The following is a 17,170-nucleotide window of genomic DNA, read 5'->3' on the forward strand; positions in this document are numbered from 1 at the left end:
TACTCATTTTTGTACTCCTGTGCTTGGTGCATAATAGTTGTTCAATAAATATCACTTAAGCTCAAGGCATCTTCTGGCACTATGGTGAACTGGACGAGTACAGGCTTGGGAATTGCACAAAGACTCAGATCGTCTTCTGGCATCTGTCAATTCTGTGACTTCAAGTAGCTTCCCTTTCTTGGCCCTTTACTTCCCTGTTTTCAACTCAGATCCAGTTCTTTTTCCTGATTATCTCTGATAAGAATAAGTTGAACTCTGATATATGTGCCTACTGTAGAGGACAATGTGTTCAAAAAGAAATCTAATAATGGGGATCTACTGCGTATTTGTTGTGCTAGATATTTTGTTTTCTAGATAGTAAATTATATCTTCTAAAAACATTTTTTTTACTTTTCTCCATTATCTCCAGTTTTGACTCACTTTATTTAGAATTTCGAAAGCTCATTTATTCCTATTTTAAAAATATTGAATAGAAGTGATCTTTTATTTAAAGTATTATTAAAATCTTTTTTCATATTTTAGATTTGAGGAGTTAGTGGAATGCTTCTTACAATTAATTGATAATATGAAGTCTTTTCTTATGCTCTGGAACTGATTAATCAGGCAGTTTTAGGTTTTTAAACGAGTTTGCCTTAAGTGAATGTAGAATGCTTTTGTTTTATACCGTCGTTGTTATTCACATACTGCTTTTTCAGATAAGAAGGTCCATAATGCCTGAAGAGTACCACTACGCCGTTGCTGCATTTGGGGGCATTAACCAAGTCAAACAATAAGATAAACATCCAATTCCTTATAAGTTATTTGTCTCATTTGTGTTACCCGCAGAGTTCACTTTTGTAGCAGAGTTTATTTTGTGACATTAATAGCTCTTGCTTTGGTATTTCATCATGTCAGGAAAGTGTCCATCTAGTTAGTAATATAGGTTATTAGCATGCTCTGGTGTAAGAAACTATGAAAGGAATGAGGGGTTAGTTTCAGTGACTTTTCTTTCCAGTGGTGCTAGGGGCATTGTCTCCTTTCTCTAGTATACTAGTATGTTTCTCTAGGCATCTTTCTCCTAATGTAGGGTAGAGTGGGAAGAACCTTAACAGTTTAATCCTTTAGGGCATGAGTTACTGACTTCTACTGGTACCATAGAAATGATATGATAAAAACTTACTTTCTTTCCTGGGAAGAAGTTGTTTTTGACAATAATGTTTTGAATGTATTTTTCAAAAATACATTCTGTATTTGCCAAGTGCCTACTGTGTGTCTGGTCAGGAGGTAATGATAAACATTCTTTGGATTTATCAAAGAGTCATCTAGTTCTTGAGAAGTTTGAGAGCATTTGTCAGTAAATCTGTTGAGACCCTTTATCATTATGTCCTTTTCTTTTTCTTTTTCTTTTTTTTGCTGAGGAAGATTCACCCTTAGCTAACATCTGTTGCCAATCTTTTTTTTTTCTTCTTCTTCTTCTTCTTCTCCCCAAAGCCCCCCAGTACATAGTTATATATTCTAGTTTGCAGGTCCCTCTGGTTGTGCCATGTGGTATGCCACCTCAGCATGGCTTGATGAGCAGTGCCATGTCTGTGCCGAGGATATGAACTGGCAAAACCCCAGGCTGCCAAAGCGGAGTGTGTGAACTTAATCACTCGGCCATGGGGCCAGCCCCCAATCTTTCTCTTTTTGCTTGAGGAAGATTCGCCCTGAGCTAACATCTGTGCCAGTCTTCCTCTGTTTTGTACGTGGGTCACTGCCACAGCATGTCTGCCAACAAATGGTGTAGGTCCGTGCCTGGGAACCAAACCTGGGCTGCTGAGGCATAGCATGCTGAACTTAACCACTAGGCCATGGGGCTGGCCCCAGTCTCCTTTTCTTTAAATAAGAGTGGAGGGTATTGTAATTCTTTTTCAGTTTCTTTCATAGTTATTGATGTGTTCAGACGTTCTACATTTTTTCTCTTAGGTTTGACACAGAAAACCATCTTTGTCCTTTATTTCTTCCAAATTTATCATTGTATTTCCCCTTCTCTTTTAAAATAATTGCCTGTTATTTGTGGCCATTTATTTTCTTCAGATTTATCAAGAGCTTGTCTTTTTATTATTATTTTGACAAGAATTAACTAGTTCTCATTTTTGAATTAATTTCTGCTCTCATATTTTGCCATAATTTTATGAACTAAGCATTAAGTATCTGTGATTCCTTATGAAAGCTTTAGGGCAGTGTTTCCCAAGTGCGTCACAGAACACTAGATCATGGGTTTGGTGGTCAAGTGAATCTGGAAAACATTGCATACTGTAGTCTCCTCTTGGAGATTTGTGAGAATATTTTGAGAAGTCCTGCAATAAAAAACTTTATAACTTCATTTTCCAAACATGCCTGACCCTGGAAACCTTTATTCATGGAAGGCTTATTAAACCCTAAACATCCTTAGAAGTCACTTGGGGGAACATTGATTAAGAGCGGTAGTTTTCATTCCTGGTCCTACGTGAGAATCACTTTAGGGCTTGGACCAATTAATTCCGAATCTCTTGGGATGGGGCTTAAGTATCTGGGTCATTTAAAAGCTTCCCCAGCTATTTCTGATGAGGAGCCAGGATCGAGAACCAATTTTCATCTAGAACAAGGTTTGGCAAACTATGGCTCCTGAACCAAATCCAGCTCACTGCTTAGTTTTGTATGGCTCACGATCGAAGAACAGTTTCACATTTTTAAGGAGTTGAACAAAAATTGAAAGATATTATCCAAATAGTATTCTTTTGAAAGGTATATGAAATTCATATTTCAGTGTCCGTAAGTAATGATTTGTTGGAACATGGCCACACCCGTTTGGTTACATATTGTCTGTGGCTGCATTTGCACTTTAAGTAGTTGCAGCAGACACTTGTATGGCCCCACAAAGCCTAAAATATTTATTTGGCGTTTTATAGGAAATGTTTGCCAACCTCTGATCTAGAGGTATGGATCTCAAAGTGTAGTCTCCTGACCAGCAGCAGCAGCAGCATCACCTGGGAACTTGATAGAAATGCGAGTTATCAGACCCTGCTCTGGACCCACTGAGTCAGCAGGTGATAGTGCATGCTAAAGTTTGGGAACCATTTTCACCAGTCACTACAATGTAAGGCTCCTGTTGAAGAGACTTGTAACAGAAATTTCCTACTTTGTCATCCTGATATATTGAAAATGAAAGGTGGTTGTGGGCCTCTAGTGTCCTTCATTGCCTAGTAAAACAGGCCACATAGATAGCACGTATGAAACTTTAACAGCAAAGATGGAATATTGTCACAGGGCTTAGCATATATAGTAAGAATTTGGTATACAGTTGTTAGATGAATGGCGCAGATTTCTTAAATGTCATAATTTATATGGAAAAGAATAAAAGTTGTGCATATTATCTTAACTTTTAAGCTGTCATATTTTCAGGTTTCTCTCAGTGATATTTTGTCCTGCTTGCCCAGGTTGAGCTTAAAGTGACTAAAAGATTACTAGCCAGTTGCTTTCTGCTTAGTAGGTTGGTGTGAGGGGTAGTTCATGGGGTGTTGAAAGATGAAAGAACATTTAGTCAAAATCTGGACTGTAGTATCTTCTGAAGGATAAAAAGGAATGTAGGCTGGCATCATCAGTATCACGACAAGGAACTGTGGGCCCCACATGGTCTTGTGACCCACAGGAAATCTAGAGTGCATTTGCTTAGAGCGAGAGTTCTTAAACACTGGAACATTCACTGAAAGGATTCTGTGGTTGGTTTTCTCTGGAGATCTTTAAAAACAGTAAAGCTTATCTTACAGATAGCCCAAAGAGACTTGAGTGCATATCTTGCCCCTTCCCCCTCAGAGGTTTTTTGAGTGACTCTTGTTTTATCGTTTTGTTATCCTATAGATCCTTTTTGTTTAAGTTATTAAATAAAAAACCATTGTAATTAGTACATAATAGATTAGACTGGTAAATTTTACCTTTTATTTTTTCCTCCTTTTTTCTTTGTGTTCTTTTTGCCATATAAATGACTATATTGAACAACATTTGTCTATTTCTTATGTAGGATTAATTTCTCAGACTTGATTTAGTGCTTGTTAATTTCCAGGCTGTGTTTTAAACCTTTGGATGTCTTCTCTTGTCTCTTAAATTTCACTTAACACTCTTGTATCTATGAAAGACAGAGCTTGGTGCATAATTTACACTCATTAAATGTTTATTGAATGAATGACAGCTCTCCTTTCTTTCAGACTCTAACAAGTGGACAATTTGTGAACTTTAGATGAAACACATTTTTTTGCATTTGTTAGCCTGGTTGGTATTCTTCCCCCTGATTTTATAGTATACAGAAAAGAGAAAATATGCAATTTAGCATTTAACCCACTCTCTAATTCTCTTTTAAAGATAGTATTAAAAACATCCCCTCTGGGCCTGGCCCCGTGGCCGAGTGGTTAAGTTCGCACGCTCTGCTGCAGGCGGCCCAGTGTTTCGTTGGTTCGAATCCTGGGCACGGACATGGCACTGCTCATCAGACCACGCTGAGGCAGCGTCCCACATGCCACAACTAGAAGGACCCACAACAAAGAATATACAGCTATGTACCGGGGGGCTTTGGGGAGAAAAAGGGAAAAAATAAAATCTTTAAAAAACAAACAAACAAACAAAAAACATCCCCTCTACCAGAGGTGGCCATATTTACTAACACTCTCAAACACACCATGGTTTTGTTTAGTTTTTCTTGCTATCTTCTATCCACTGTGATATTCTATTTCTCCAGACACTAAACTCTGAAAAACTATTATTGTCACTAAAATACCTCAAGCTTTGGGCTTTTGAGGTATGTAGTTACCTGGAAAAATTTGGAGGAAGGCCAGGAACACTGCTAGAAGGAATTGAAAGTTCTCAAGGACCTGGGTCCACATTTTAGTAAATTATTGATCTGAACTGGGGCTAGGTTCTTTTGACCTTTGTTTTCTACAAAGTTTTAACCATTAAATCCAGCCTTTCTCTCTCCAATCTGCTTCTCTTAACATGCTACTTGCGTCTCTATTTAAGATTGTGTAGGTACTGAAATAGGTACTGAATTTGTAGGATATAAATTCAGGGAGCTCTCAGTCCAGTGTGGAATAGAGAAGATAAGCACATAGAAACGTATTTTCAGTTCTGCATGGTGTTTTCACAGAAAATAGGGGAAGCTATTTGGGGAAGGCCTCTTTAAGGAGGTGATACCAAGGCTAAGTTCTTAGCGAACAGTAGAAGTATAGGATACAGATGGGTGTTTTATGCAGAGGGAGCACCTGAGAAAGTCACAGAAATATGTGTTTTTTAAAATAAAAGTTTTTTTCTACTTTTTTCCTTTTGAAAAGTGTGATTATCCTTTTTTTTTTTTTGAGGAAGATTAGCCCTGAGCTAACATCTGTTGCCAATCCTCCTCTTTTTGCTGAGGAAGACTGGCCCTGAGCTAACATCTGAACCCATTCTTCCTCTACTTTATATGTGGGACGCCTGCCACAGCATGGCTTGACAAGTGGTGCGTAGGTCTGTACCTGGGATCCGGACCAGCAAACCCCGGTCCGCCGAAGTGAAATGTGTGAACTTAATTGCTGTGCCACTGGGCCGGCCCCAATCTTTTTTTTTTTAAAATTGACAAAGTACTACATTGAAAAGTAAGTCTTTTTACCCTGGAACCCAGTCTTCTCAAGATGAGTTTCTTGTGTATTCTTCAGAAACTGTCTATACCTTCACAAGAATATATGTTTTAAAAAAATAAGTGGAGGCATATATATACTTTGTGGTACTTCGTTGTGTGCTCAAGTTTTTGTTTTTTTCTCTCCCACTTAATCTATCTTGGAGATCTTTGGTGGGAAGCTTTTGAAGAAGGGTTTTACATAGAGAAGTGATGTAGTCAGTTCCATATTTTCGGTAGATGTAAGACTCATGACCGTGGGGAAGATGGTTTTGAGCAGAGAAGACTATAAGCAAGGAAATATGTTAGAGAATCTAATGAACATTAAGAATGGAAGCACGTCTTCTGTAACAGCATTAGTCCATCGGCCTGGAGGTAGTAGGAAGACCCTTGACCCTTTGTGCTTATGGATTGGATAGTATTGGAGGTGATACTGCCTCCCCAGAAGGTATTTGGAAATGTATACAGTAGTTGTCAAAGTAACTGAGGGGCTCTACTGGATTTGATGGATGAGGGCCAGGGATGCCAAACTTCTGCGTTGCTCATAATGGTCCTGTACCACAATGCCAGCATGTCTATACTCAGTAAGAAACAGTCATCTGCATCCTGATCACTGATGAGCTTGTTTAAAATGCAGTCGCTTGGGCCTTCCACTGGAACAACTGAATTGGAAGTGGTAAGGTTGTGGCCTGAGAATCTATGCTTTAATAAGAATGCCAGATAATTCTTAGATCTACTCAGAGTGGGAACCATTCCTTTATCATGTGAGCACTGATTATTTGAGCAGCTCTTCTCAGTCACAGGACTCTCTACAGCCAGTCAGATACTCTCAGCTTCCCCCAAGACAGCTGGTAGGATAGAGAGAGAGAACTGAAGAGCTAGTGTTGAATGGTATCCATGTAGGTATAGTCTCCCAAACTAGTGTGCTGTATATAGGCATAGAAGAGGGTTGACAGGCTACGGCCCATGGGTCAAATCTGGTCTGTTCCCTGTTTTTGTAAATAATGTTTTACTGGAATATAGCCACACTCATTTGTTTGCCTGTTGTCTGTGGCTGCTTTTTTACACTACAATGGCAGAAATGAGTAGTTGTGACAGAGACCATATGGCCTGAAAAGCCTGAAATATTTATTGTTTGGCCCTCTATAGAAAAAGTTTACTGACCCCTGGTACAGACCAGTAGTTCTCAGTCTTGGCTGTATAATGGGGTCATCTGGGCAGCATTAACCAAATTACTGATGTCAGGATCCTACCCCCACCCCATGTGAGTCTGGGAGTTGGTCTGGGTATCTGAGTTTTAAAAGCATTCTAGGTGATTCTAATGTGCAGCCAAGGGTGAGAACTACTAGTATAGATCAGGAAGCGCACTTAGAGCAGCACAAACTGGTGATTTTGGCTCTTCATGTGTTTTTACTAGGCCAGAGTGTCAGAAATCCAGACAGTGGAGGTAGAACAAGGCCCTGCTTTATTCAGTACCATATTTAAAAAGCCTCTGGATGCTAGGAACAGGACAGAAGCTGTGCATATCTTTCTTCATGTGACAGTAGGCAGAAATGAAAAGAGAAATAAACCAGCACTTGAGTTGACAGACTTGAGGGCAAGCCTTGTACTCTGCCTTTTGATAAATAGTGAGTGGGTCTATTATTTGAGGACGAATAAAACAGAAAAAAAAAAAAACAACAGGAGACTATGGAAAATTTATATAACAAGGGAAAGAGAATATTATCCTCAAAACTCACAGGAAGAGCAGTGCTCTGAAAATTATTTTCTATTCAAACCAAAAGAAAATTTTAGAAAACTATCTGGCAATCTCAGCAGGATACCAGAAGTGGCTTCTGAAAAGTAGATTGTAAACTTGTGGTTTCCAAGCCAGATTCAGCTCTGTAAACATGTCTTGTATGGTCTTCGTATTGTTTTTGGAAATTTTGAATGAGTTGCCAGCATTTAAAATAGATTTCACATAAAAATTCAGATTTATAGCTTCTCTTGACAAATTAGATCTTTGAGCAGTAAGGCTGAATTGCATTACATCTTACCCTCTCCCTTCTTGAACAGTTCCTTTCCAAAGCCACTACGTGAGCCCAATCAAGGGTAGGCATCCATGCCAGATGGGGGAGCTATGGTGGCACAGAGCAGGGCGTTGGAGCCTGACCAGAGTGTGGAGGGTATGGAATGGACAGGAAGACCAGTATGGGTTGATAGGGCCCAAGCAGGGTGAGAAGGGCACCCCGTGGAGGGGTGCCTGGCTTGAGATGTTAGAGTACAAGTGAGGAGGGTGCCTGCATAGGAGGGGCAGTTCTAAAACGAACCAAGGCTCTTTGGAGAAATGGCCGATTCCAGGACTGAGACAGGGAAAGAACAAGATGAACCTAGAACTTTCTTGTGCCAGAAAGTAAAGTGCTCAAAGAATGTTGGGGACATGTCCAAAAGACAACTACTGAGTAAAATAGGAAGCCGTGAGGGAATAAATAAATGAATAAATTGAAAATTTGATGAAGAGCAGGATATTTACATAGTTTCACATTATGTCCCTACAAAATACTCATTGACTACAAAATAGAAGAGTATCTTTGTAGTAAAGTTTGACAGATAACACCTTAATTAAGTTATCAAGTTAAACGTCATGACTAATGAGATCAAAATCATATGTCACCTATAGGGTGCAATGAGAAGAACAGAACATCGCTTCTGTGGTAGTCTTACCAAAGATGTATGACCTGAATCTAATCATAAAGAAACATCTGAGAAACCCAAATTGAGGGACATTCCCGTACAAAATAACTAGCCTGTAATCTTCAAAAGTGTCAGGTTTATGTAAGCCAAGGAAAGACTGGAACTTTTTCAGATTGCGTCAGACTAAAGAAACACAGCTGCTAAATGCAACACGTGGTTCTGAATTGGATGGTATTGGAACAAATGGCAAAACTTGGATGGGGTCTGAGGATTCGATGGTAGTGATGTATTGGTGCTACTTTCCTGATTTTGATGATTGTGTTGTGGTTGTCTAGGAAAACACTCTTAATGTTGTAGGAACTATATGCTAAAATGTTCAGGTGTAATAGCATCATGCTAACAACTTACTCTTAAATGGTTCTAGATTTTAAAAACTTTTTTGTACTATATGTGCAACTTTTCTATAAATTTGAGATTCTTTCAAAATTAAACAGATTTAAAAATATATATAGGAAAGGCTTTATGCACACGTGGAAAAAATGACTTGAGGCATTTTGCCACAATATGCATTTTGTTTTAGTTTCTATTACTTTAGTTACATTGTCATTACTGGATAAAGAAGACAGTATGGAAGTAGTAGGCTGTTTGTTATAAGACCTCAAATCATAGAAAATCTTCTCAAATGAGAGTTTTATTCGCAATAATTACCAATAACTGTATATGTATTATAATAATCTAAGCCACTGTGAAGCTTTATAGTTTTGAAGTTTTGAATGATATTTGTTAGTAAATGCTATCTTAAAACAAAATTTGAATATTTTGAATTGTAAAGTAGACTTAAGATTTATTAAGAATGCAAACAGTAATGTTTTTATATATAAGATTATAGTAATAATTTTTGAAGATTTTTTGTTTGGGTAACTGATTTATTTAAAAATTTCACTTCTAACTTATATTAGTTCCTTTTAGACTGTGTAAATTTTCTCTGCCTCTGTAATGTGTATTTCCTTCTACTTTTCATATTAAAAAAGACCATTAACCTTTAAATAAATGAATATATAATAAATATGATATATGTATATATAAGATATGATGAAAACTAAGATATATATAAAAATAGTTTTATATCAGTAGTCTGAGACTCAAATTCCAAATGAAATAGAGGCTGTAACAGGAAAAAGGGCCTCAGAAAAGATAGAATTTCAGTTTTAACTTTGATGATTAGAAAAAAATACAGGTTAAAGATTACTTTTAAAATCTAAAGCAAGAAATGTACCTTCTAAGTCACTGGAGAGTATAAAAGCAAACAAAACATAGTCTGTAAGAGTAACAGGTTAAAAAAAAAGTAAATATTCAAACCAGAAAATATTTAATAACATGGGAAAATACAATATAAACTATATGGAGGATGACCCCAATTTTGCATGTGTTTTTCTGTGTATATATGACAAACAGTTATATATATATAAAAGAGACTGAAAGGAAATTAAGATTGAGTGGTTTCCTCTAGGAAGTGAAACTTTGAGTGATTTTTGTTTTCTCTTTTATGCTTATTTTATATTTAAAGAAATTAATATATATATATACTTATATATGATATCTATATAACTCCCAGCCAACAAATATTCCTTAAAAATTAAAATGTAATGTGTTCTATTCTATAGTTTATATAGTATAAAATATTCTAAAATATTTGATAGTTTTTTCAGTAGAAAAATCTGTTTATTTCTAGGCTAATTGGTGGGCAGTACTACTTATGGGAATTGCCCTGATCATGCTAATGGCTGGATTTATTAAGATATGCAGTGTCCACACTCCAAGTAGTAATCCAAAGTTGCCTCCTCCTAAACCTCTTCCAGGTAAGACAATTTGAGCAAGGTACGTATTTTTATAACTCAGAACCGTTGAGCAGGTAGAACTGAATTATTAATGAGTCTTTAGTAACTACTTTTGTAGTACTTTCTTCTTGAGAATGCGATTACTGAATGAATTATTTAGTTGATTTTTTAAGCGTATTTGTTATCAGTCCAATCTTGATAATGGCTGCCAATTTAATGCTAATCTATCCTGAGTATCTAAAAATATTTAGACCTAGAAATTTTTATTTTTGCTTAGTACTTGTTTTCTTGTTTTTTATCCATCTTTTAAAATCTTTTTTGTTTTAAATATTACCATAGGCTACTTTTAAGTCATTCTTCTTTCTGTTCTAATAACTACGTTTCTGTTACTGTTTTTAATTGTTGGTGCTCTTGAAATATTTTCTGATACATAAGCTTGTTTTCCCTAGGGGTGATGCTTATGGGGAAAGAGATTCTTAGAATAAAGGCCTCTGCCACCAAATAACCATAGTTATTCTCCATTTCTGAAAACAACTCCTAAGGTTTGGTTCTACCCTTTACGTCTCAGGCAGACACATCATTGGAAGGAGACCTTCCTTAGATTAGCTCCAGGGATTTGGGGAAGAAAAGGGTAGGAAGCAACTGCTCCAGATTATTTAGTCCCCATCTATTTCTCCCTCACCCTCCTCAGGCTAATTGTGGCTTCTGTGCTGCCCTCAGGACGTCTGGACCTGAACTCTGTTCACTGTAGGTGTGGCGCAGTCGTTGTCCCAAGGCAGTGGCAGGGGAGAACCAGAGCTAAATGACTGCACTTCCCTCTTCTGCCTTCCTCAGACTTCTCCTGAAGCCTCTTGCCTCAGGCCGAATCCACTACTCCACACAGGGTAGTTTAAAACTAGGGATTTCTTATAATTTTTTCTATTTTCCTTCAGTTGTTCCCCTGCGTTTACCTATCTGGGGGCAAGAGAGCTTAGTAATCATGCTGGGACAGAATCTTGGTGGAAATCAGGAAATTTGATTTTGATATCATTGCTTTTTGTAAATTTGCAGTGTTAGCACTCTAGCACTTATGTCAGTTTCTTAGGGATTGCCAAGGGCCACATGACACTTTTTAGATATGTCACCAATTATGATCTCGTTCAGTGAAACAATTCTTTGACTTGATTTCACTTTAAGCAAGTTCCACTTTTAAAAACTTAAAAAAAACAAAACCCAGCTGTCATTTATTGAACTCTCGTAAAAAGTGTTAAGCACTTTTACATGAATTGTCATATAATCCTCCCAACAGACTAAATGGGTTAGTTATTACCCCTGCTTTGTAGACTAGGCATCTGAGTTTCAGAGAGGTTAAGTCATTTATTCAAAGACACTCAGTAGTTTCTTCATCATGTATCCTGTCCTCAGAATCATATTAATTTAATAGTTGTGGCTGTTGAGCACTTGAAATATGGCTAGTCTCAATTGACATGTGTTGTAAATATAAAGTACATACCAGACTTTAAAGACTTAGTATAAAAAAATGCCATATTTTGTTAATGATTTTTTATATTGATTACATTTTGAAATGATAATATTTTGGCTATATTGAGTTAAATGAAATAAAAAATATTATTAAATTTTTTTACCTGTTTCTTTTTTGCTTTTTTCATTTTGGCTACCAGAAAATTTTAAGTTATATATATAGCTCATATTTCCATCGGACAGCACTGATCTAGAACCTTTCTTACTGAAATGGCAGCTTTGTTTTTAAAGATCGAAAGTCCCATAGTAAATGTATTTTACTTTCGTTTGTGACTCACAGGCACTTTAAAGAGGAGGAGACCTCCACAGCCCATTCAGCAACCCCAGCGTCAGAGGACCCGGGAGAGTTATCAGATGGGACACATGAGACGCTAACTGCAGCTTTTGCCTTGGTTCTTCCTAGTGCCTACAATGGGAAAACTTCACTCCAAAGAGAAACCTATTAAATCATCATCCCCAAACTAACCCCACAAATAACAGTCGAAGAAAAAAATGGCAAGAGATCATGTCCTCAGACCAGGTGGAGTTACTTAAGTTTTAAAGCCTGAAAATTCCAATTTGGGGGTGGGGGTGGAAAAGGAACCCAATTTTCTTATGGACAGATATTTTTAACCTAATGGCACAAAGTCTAAGAATATTATTATGTGCCCCATGTTCCCTGTTCTTCGTTGCTGCATTTTCTTCACTTGCAGGCAAACGTGGCTCTCGATAAACTTTTATCACAAATTGAAATATATATATATTTTTTTCAACTGCCAGTCAAGGCTAGGAAGCTCGACCACCTCAACATTGGAGACATCACTTGCCAATGTACATACCTTGTTATATGCAGACATGTATTTCTTACGTACACTGTACTTCTGTGTGCAATTGTAAACAGAAATTGCAATATGGATGTTTCTTTGTATTATAAAACTTTTCCGCTCTTAATGAAAAATTACTGTTTAACTGACATACTCAGGATAACAGAGAATGGTGGTATTCAGTGGTCCAGGATTCTGTAATGCTTTACACAGGCAGTTTTGAAATGAGAATCAATTTACCTTTTCCTTATGATGAAGTTGGTTCTGATATTCATTTTGTCTTTATCAAATGGCTGCTAAGAGCACATGCGTGACTACGCTGAAGAACACAGTTAAGTGTTGTGCAAACTGGACATATGCAGCATACTACTTCAGAGTTAGTCATTTATGTAAATGTCTGATTTCTGCTTACTTATTTTAAACTTTCTAATTCAATTCCATTTTTGAATGGATAGGTGAAATCTTTTTCATACTTTGGTAGAAATTATGTCAATGAAATGATTCTTTTTATTTGTAGCCTCTTATTTGTGTTTTCCATATATCTAAAGTATGCTAATTATGTTTTTGGTTTTGTCTGACATGGAAAAGAAAAGCTGTGTCTTTATTTTATCAAAATATTTGAAGAGTTTTTTCAGCATATCATCACTATCATTGGTAACCACTAAAGAAGAGTGATTTGCTCAACTAGTAGTTAAAATTGTAGATAGGCCTTCTGACATTTTTTCCCCTAACAACAATGAAGGTGAAACAGCACAATGTCCCATTCCAAATTTATTTTTTAAATAGATGTAAATAATTGGCTTTTTAAAGAAAGAAAGCAAAAGCATTTAATATATTAATAGGCTTATTGCTATGCAGGAATGGAAGGGGGCATTACAAAAAATTTTAAGCTTGTGACATATTTATTGCTTCTGTTTTCCAACTACATCACTTCAATTAGAAGTAAACAGCTATGATTTTCCTGGCTTCACATAGGAAAATTTAGGGAAAGTTGAAAAGATTTGTGTTTTGGCTTTTTTTTTTCCTTTTTTTTCTTAAGAGTATAAGGTTTACACAATCATTCTCATAATGTGACGCAAGCCAGCAAGGCCAAAAATGCTAGAGAAAATAATGGGATCTCTTCCTTGTAAACTTGTACAGTATGTGGTGACTTTTTTCAAAATACAGCTTTTTGTACATGATTTAGAGACAAATTTTGTACATGAAACCCCAGATAGACTATAAATAATTCTAAACAAACAAGTAGGTAGATATGTATGTAATTGCTTTTAAATCATTTAAATGCCTTTGTTTTTGGACTGTGCAAAGGTTGGAGGTGGGTTTGCATTTCTAAAGCAGTTACTTTTATTCCGCAAGAGTTCTTAGTAACTTCTTGAGTGTGGTAGACTTTGGAACATGTACATTTTTTGCTTGTAATGTTATCCTGTGGTAGGGTTTTGGCAGGTACACACTGCCCTATTTTATTTTGAGTCTAAGTTAAATGTTTTCTGAAAAGAAATACGTGCACTGAACTCTTTCCACTACAGATCAAGGTGTGGTAAAACAAAAGGATCAAGACAAATGAGATCTAATACTACTGTCAGTTTAATGTCCACTGTGTTTTATACAGTATCTTTTTGTTCACTTTGGAAATTTTTACTAAAAATTGCAAAAAAATAAAGTATTGTGCAAAGATGTAAGGTTTTTTGAAACTTGAAATGCATTATTAATAAATAGACTTGATGAAATCAACTTGAAGGTTCCATACTCTTTGAACTCTGAGAACTATCAAAAGAAGCTTCTCACAGGGCAACTTTTCCTAACTAAATGAAAGAGATTGTTAAGCAGAAAAACGATTGTCTCTTCCCGCACAAGTCTTGATATCTTTATTCCCAGTTAGGAGTCCATGTAAAAAATTGATGATATCTCTGTATCTCCACATAATGAACATTTTCCTTAGCTAATCTCACCTGCTTTGCATTATTTCTAATCAGTATTCAAAGCGTTTAAAGTGTTCGTCTTGGTGGAAGAGCTGTGGTCTTATTTATATGTATTTTGCAAAGTTTTGAATGCTAAGTACCTCACTTATTTTAAAACTCTAGTTTAATAATAGTATATTTTAAAATTTTGAACTACATTTTCCTGCCTTGTCAAATTCATAGCAAGTAAGGAGAGAATTGACATTTCAGCCTTATCTAGAAAAAGAATTATAAACTCAGAACGGTGCCGTGCACAGAATAATATGCCCCAAATTCTTTGTTTTTTTAAATTGAGGCCAGCTATACATAAGTAGTATTTGTTAAATGAGTAAATATGCCATACTAATTAGCTACTTTAGGAACATCAAAATGTATATTGTTTAATTTGTTCGTGAAACCATCAGTGTTGACTAATTCAGATGATTGCAAATTTATTTTTTTTTAAAAGTGAATGCTTAAATTTTTCTTTTTTAGAAAAGGCTTTTTTTCTCCCCCTCCCCAAAGCCCTAGTACATAGTTGTATATTCTAGTTGTAGGTCCTTCTAGTTCTTCTATGTGGGACACCGCCTCACCATGGCTTGATGAGCAGTGAGTAGGTCTACACCCAGGATCCGAATCAGTGAACCCTGAGCCGCTGATGCGGAGTGCACAAACCCAACCACTCTGCCACGGGGCCAGCCCTAAATGCTTAAGTTTTATTCATAATTTTTTTTTCAGCTTTCTAAATTCAGGCAACAACTCACAAACAAAATCAACAATAAAGTGAATTATTACAGTTTCTGGACTTAGTTCCCCGTAGTGTTGGGCAATATCATACAGTTTTGGGAAGGACTTCTTTAAGGGAAAGACAACTTTATCTGATCAGTCTAGTTTTCTGAGGAGTCTTTAGCACTTCGTGCTTTGGGTATTTCGCTTTTGTCATATTCAGAGAATGGTGAAAACCGAAGATTTCTCCAAATTAAGCGAGCTACTCTTAAGTCCTTATCTCTGTCACTATGGTCTGTACATTTTAAGACCTAATGATTATTATTTCTCCAAAGATGGGATTAGTGTCCTTGGCAGCTGTGCAATTCTAGGGGCTTGTGCTTGTACATTTAATTTCTTGTTAAGTATTTCTAATCGAAAGTGTAAGAGGGTCAATGTAGTAAATGCCTTACAAAACTGGACAGTCTATCTTCAGGGATGTTAAGAGGAGATGTTCATTATCTAGATTTAAAGGATCAAGGTCTCCCAAAACTGGAGAGCAAGTTGGATATAGTTTTAGAGCAGCTGCCAGGGACAGTTCATCTTTAGAGAAGTCACTATAGTTGTAAGAAATTGTAGTTTCCTGAAGAGCATTCTTGACTTCTGAGTAACTAAAAAGATGATCAGTTTGCCCCACAATGCTCAGCTTCAGTTCCACCGTTCTGGCTTTATATTCTTTATTAACAACAACTTCCATTTGAATCTGTTTTTCCATTTTTTACCAGTTTAGTTTTTCCATTATTGTTTGTGTATCCAGCTGTTTATTTTATTGGGATACAAAGTGAGCCCTTGTGTTCTATATTGCCATATTGTTTGTATGTCTTAGATATATACATATATGCACTATTTCAGTAGAAATTCATTTATTTTATAGTTGATAAACTCTTCAGAATGTCTGTTCTCTCCTATAAAAAGCAATGGGATGCTAGGTAAAAATGGAGAGTTGAGCAAAGTACTTGTTAGCCTTTGCTCTTTCCTAAAATCTCCACTAAAATCACAGTGACTGGGGAAAGAACAAAGCATAATCCAACAAGGAACAAGGAATACTGAAGAGAAGATAATAAGAACAAAATTTTGGAAACTGGAAAGCAGATGGAAGAGTAGTATCTGACTTGGCGGACCCAGGAAAGCCAAATCCTAAACCAGCAGTAGAAACGTGAGCCCAGTTTGCATTAAGATTTTGGGATTTGGCCTTCAAGACTTTTTTCTATGCATGTGGCTAAAGGCATATGCACACTTTTGTAACCCACCTTTAACACTACATTGATATCGTATCTACATCATTTTAATGACTAAATATTTCCTTCTGTGGCTATATTGTACATTTTTAAAATTAACCAATTCCTTCTTGTTTGGATGCTTAGATTTTCAGATTATACATTATTTTAAACAGTCCTAGAAGGGAAATTCTAAGCGTAATAATAAAATGAATTCCTAAAAGTGGAGTTGTTAGATTAAAGGTTTTTTAAAGGTCATTGATAAAAATTATGATGTTGTCTTCCAGATAGATACTTCTACCATCAACATGTAAGAATACTTCCACTGTTCGCATATTATCATATAGCTAAATTTTTTTTAATCTGAGAACCCCACGCTTAAAAATTCACATGTATGCAGCTACATGAATTTATTAGAAACAATAGTGGAAGACTCCTGCTTAACTGACTTTATGAGCTTTGGACATAATTCTAATAAAAGTCAAATGTAGTGCCCTGATTATTGTCTCTAATACCATTTTCTTCAAAGAAACCAGACTTTCTTGGATAAATAGCTAATTCCAGGTCTAGGGAAAGAAGCGTACAAGAAGAGCCTAGAAAACACTCTGTCATACCAGAAAGCAAAGAAGCTATTAGAAGTCTGTTGAAAAGGATTCAGGAGGCATCTTGAACAAGTGTCTACTGGCCAAAGCTGAGATAATTTTAGCATCAGTGCATCAGTAAGGGATAACATCTGCAAGAGATTGAAACTCATATTGTGTTTTACTCTATGAGCTAA

At 36.4% G+C, this 17,170-nt stretch overlaps 1 protein-coding gene across 4 annotated transcripts in view; it reads left to right on the top strand.

The window, feature by feature from the left end:
* The window catches only part of ADAM10 (ADAM metallopeptidase domain 10), a 115,672-nt gene extending 101,468 nt beyond the window's left edge, over nt 1-14,204 (top strand). For all 4 annotated transcript variants that reach the window (XM_070578973.1, XM_070578993.1, XM_070578984.1 and 1 more), the window contains 2 exons: nt 10,044-10,170; nt 11,951-14,204. In XM_070578973.1, the coding sequence (XP_070435074.1) occupies nt 10,044-10,170; nt 11,951-12,045 (222 nt within the window). In that variant the 3' untranslated portion in view covers nt 12,046-14,204. The remainder of the gene's footprint in view (nt 1-10,043; nt 10,171-11,950) is intronic.
* Nucleotides 14,205-17,170: the final 2,966 nt, after the last annotated feature.

Source organism: Equus przewalskii, chromosome 1, assembly GCF_037783145.1.
Source record: "Equus przewalskii isolate Varuska chromosome 1, EquPr2, whole genome shotgun sequence".
Classification (NCBI taxonomy): domain Eukaryota; kingdom Metazoa; phylum Chordata; class Mammalia; order Perissodactyla; family Equidae; genus Equus; species Equus przewalskii.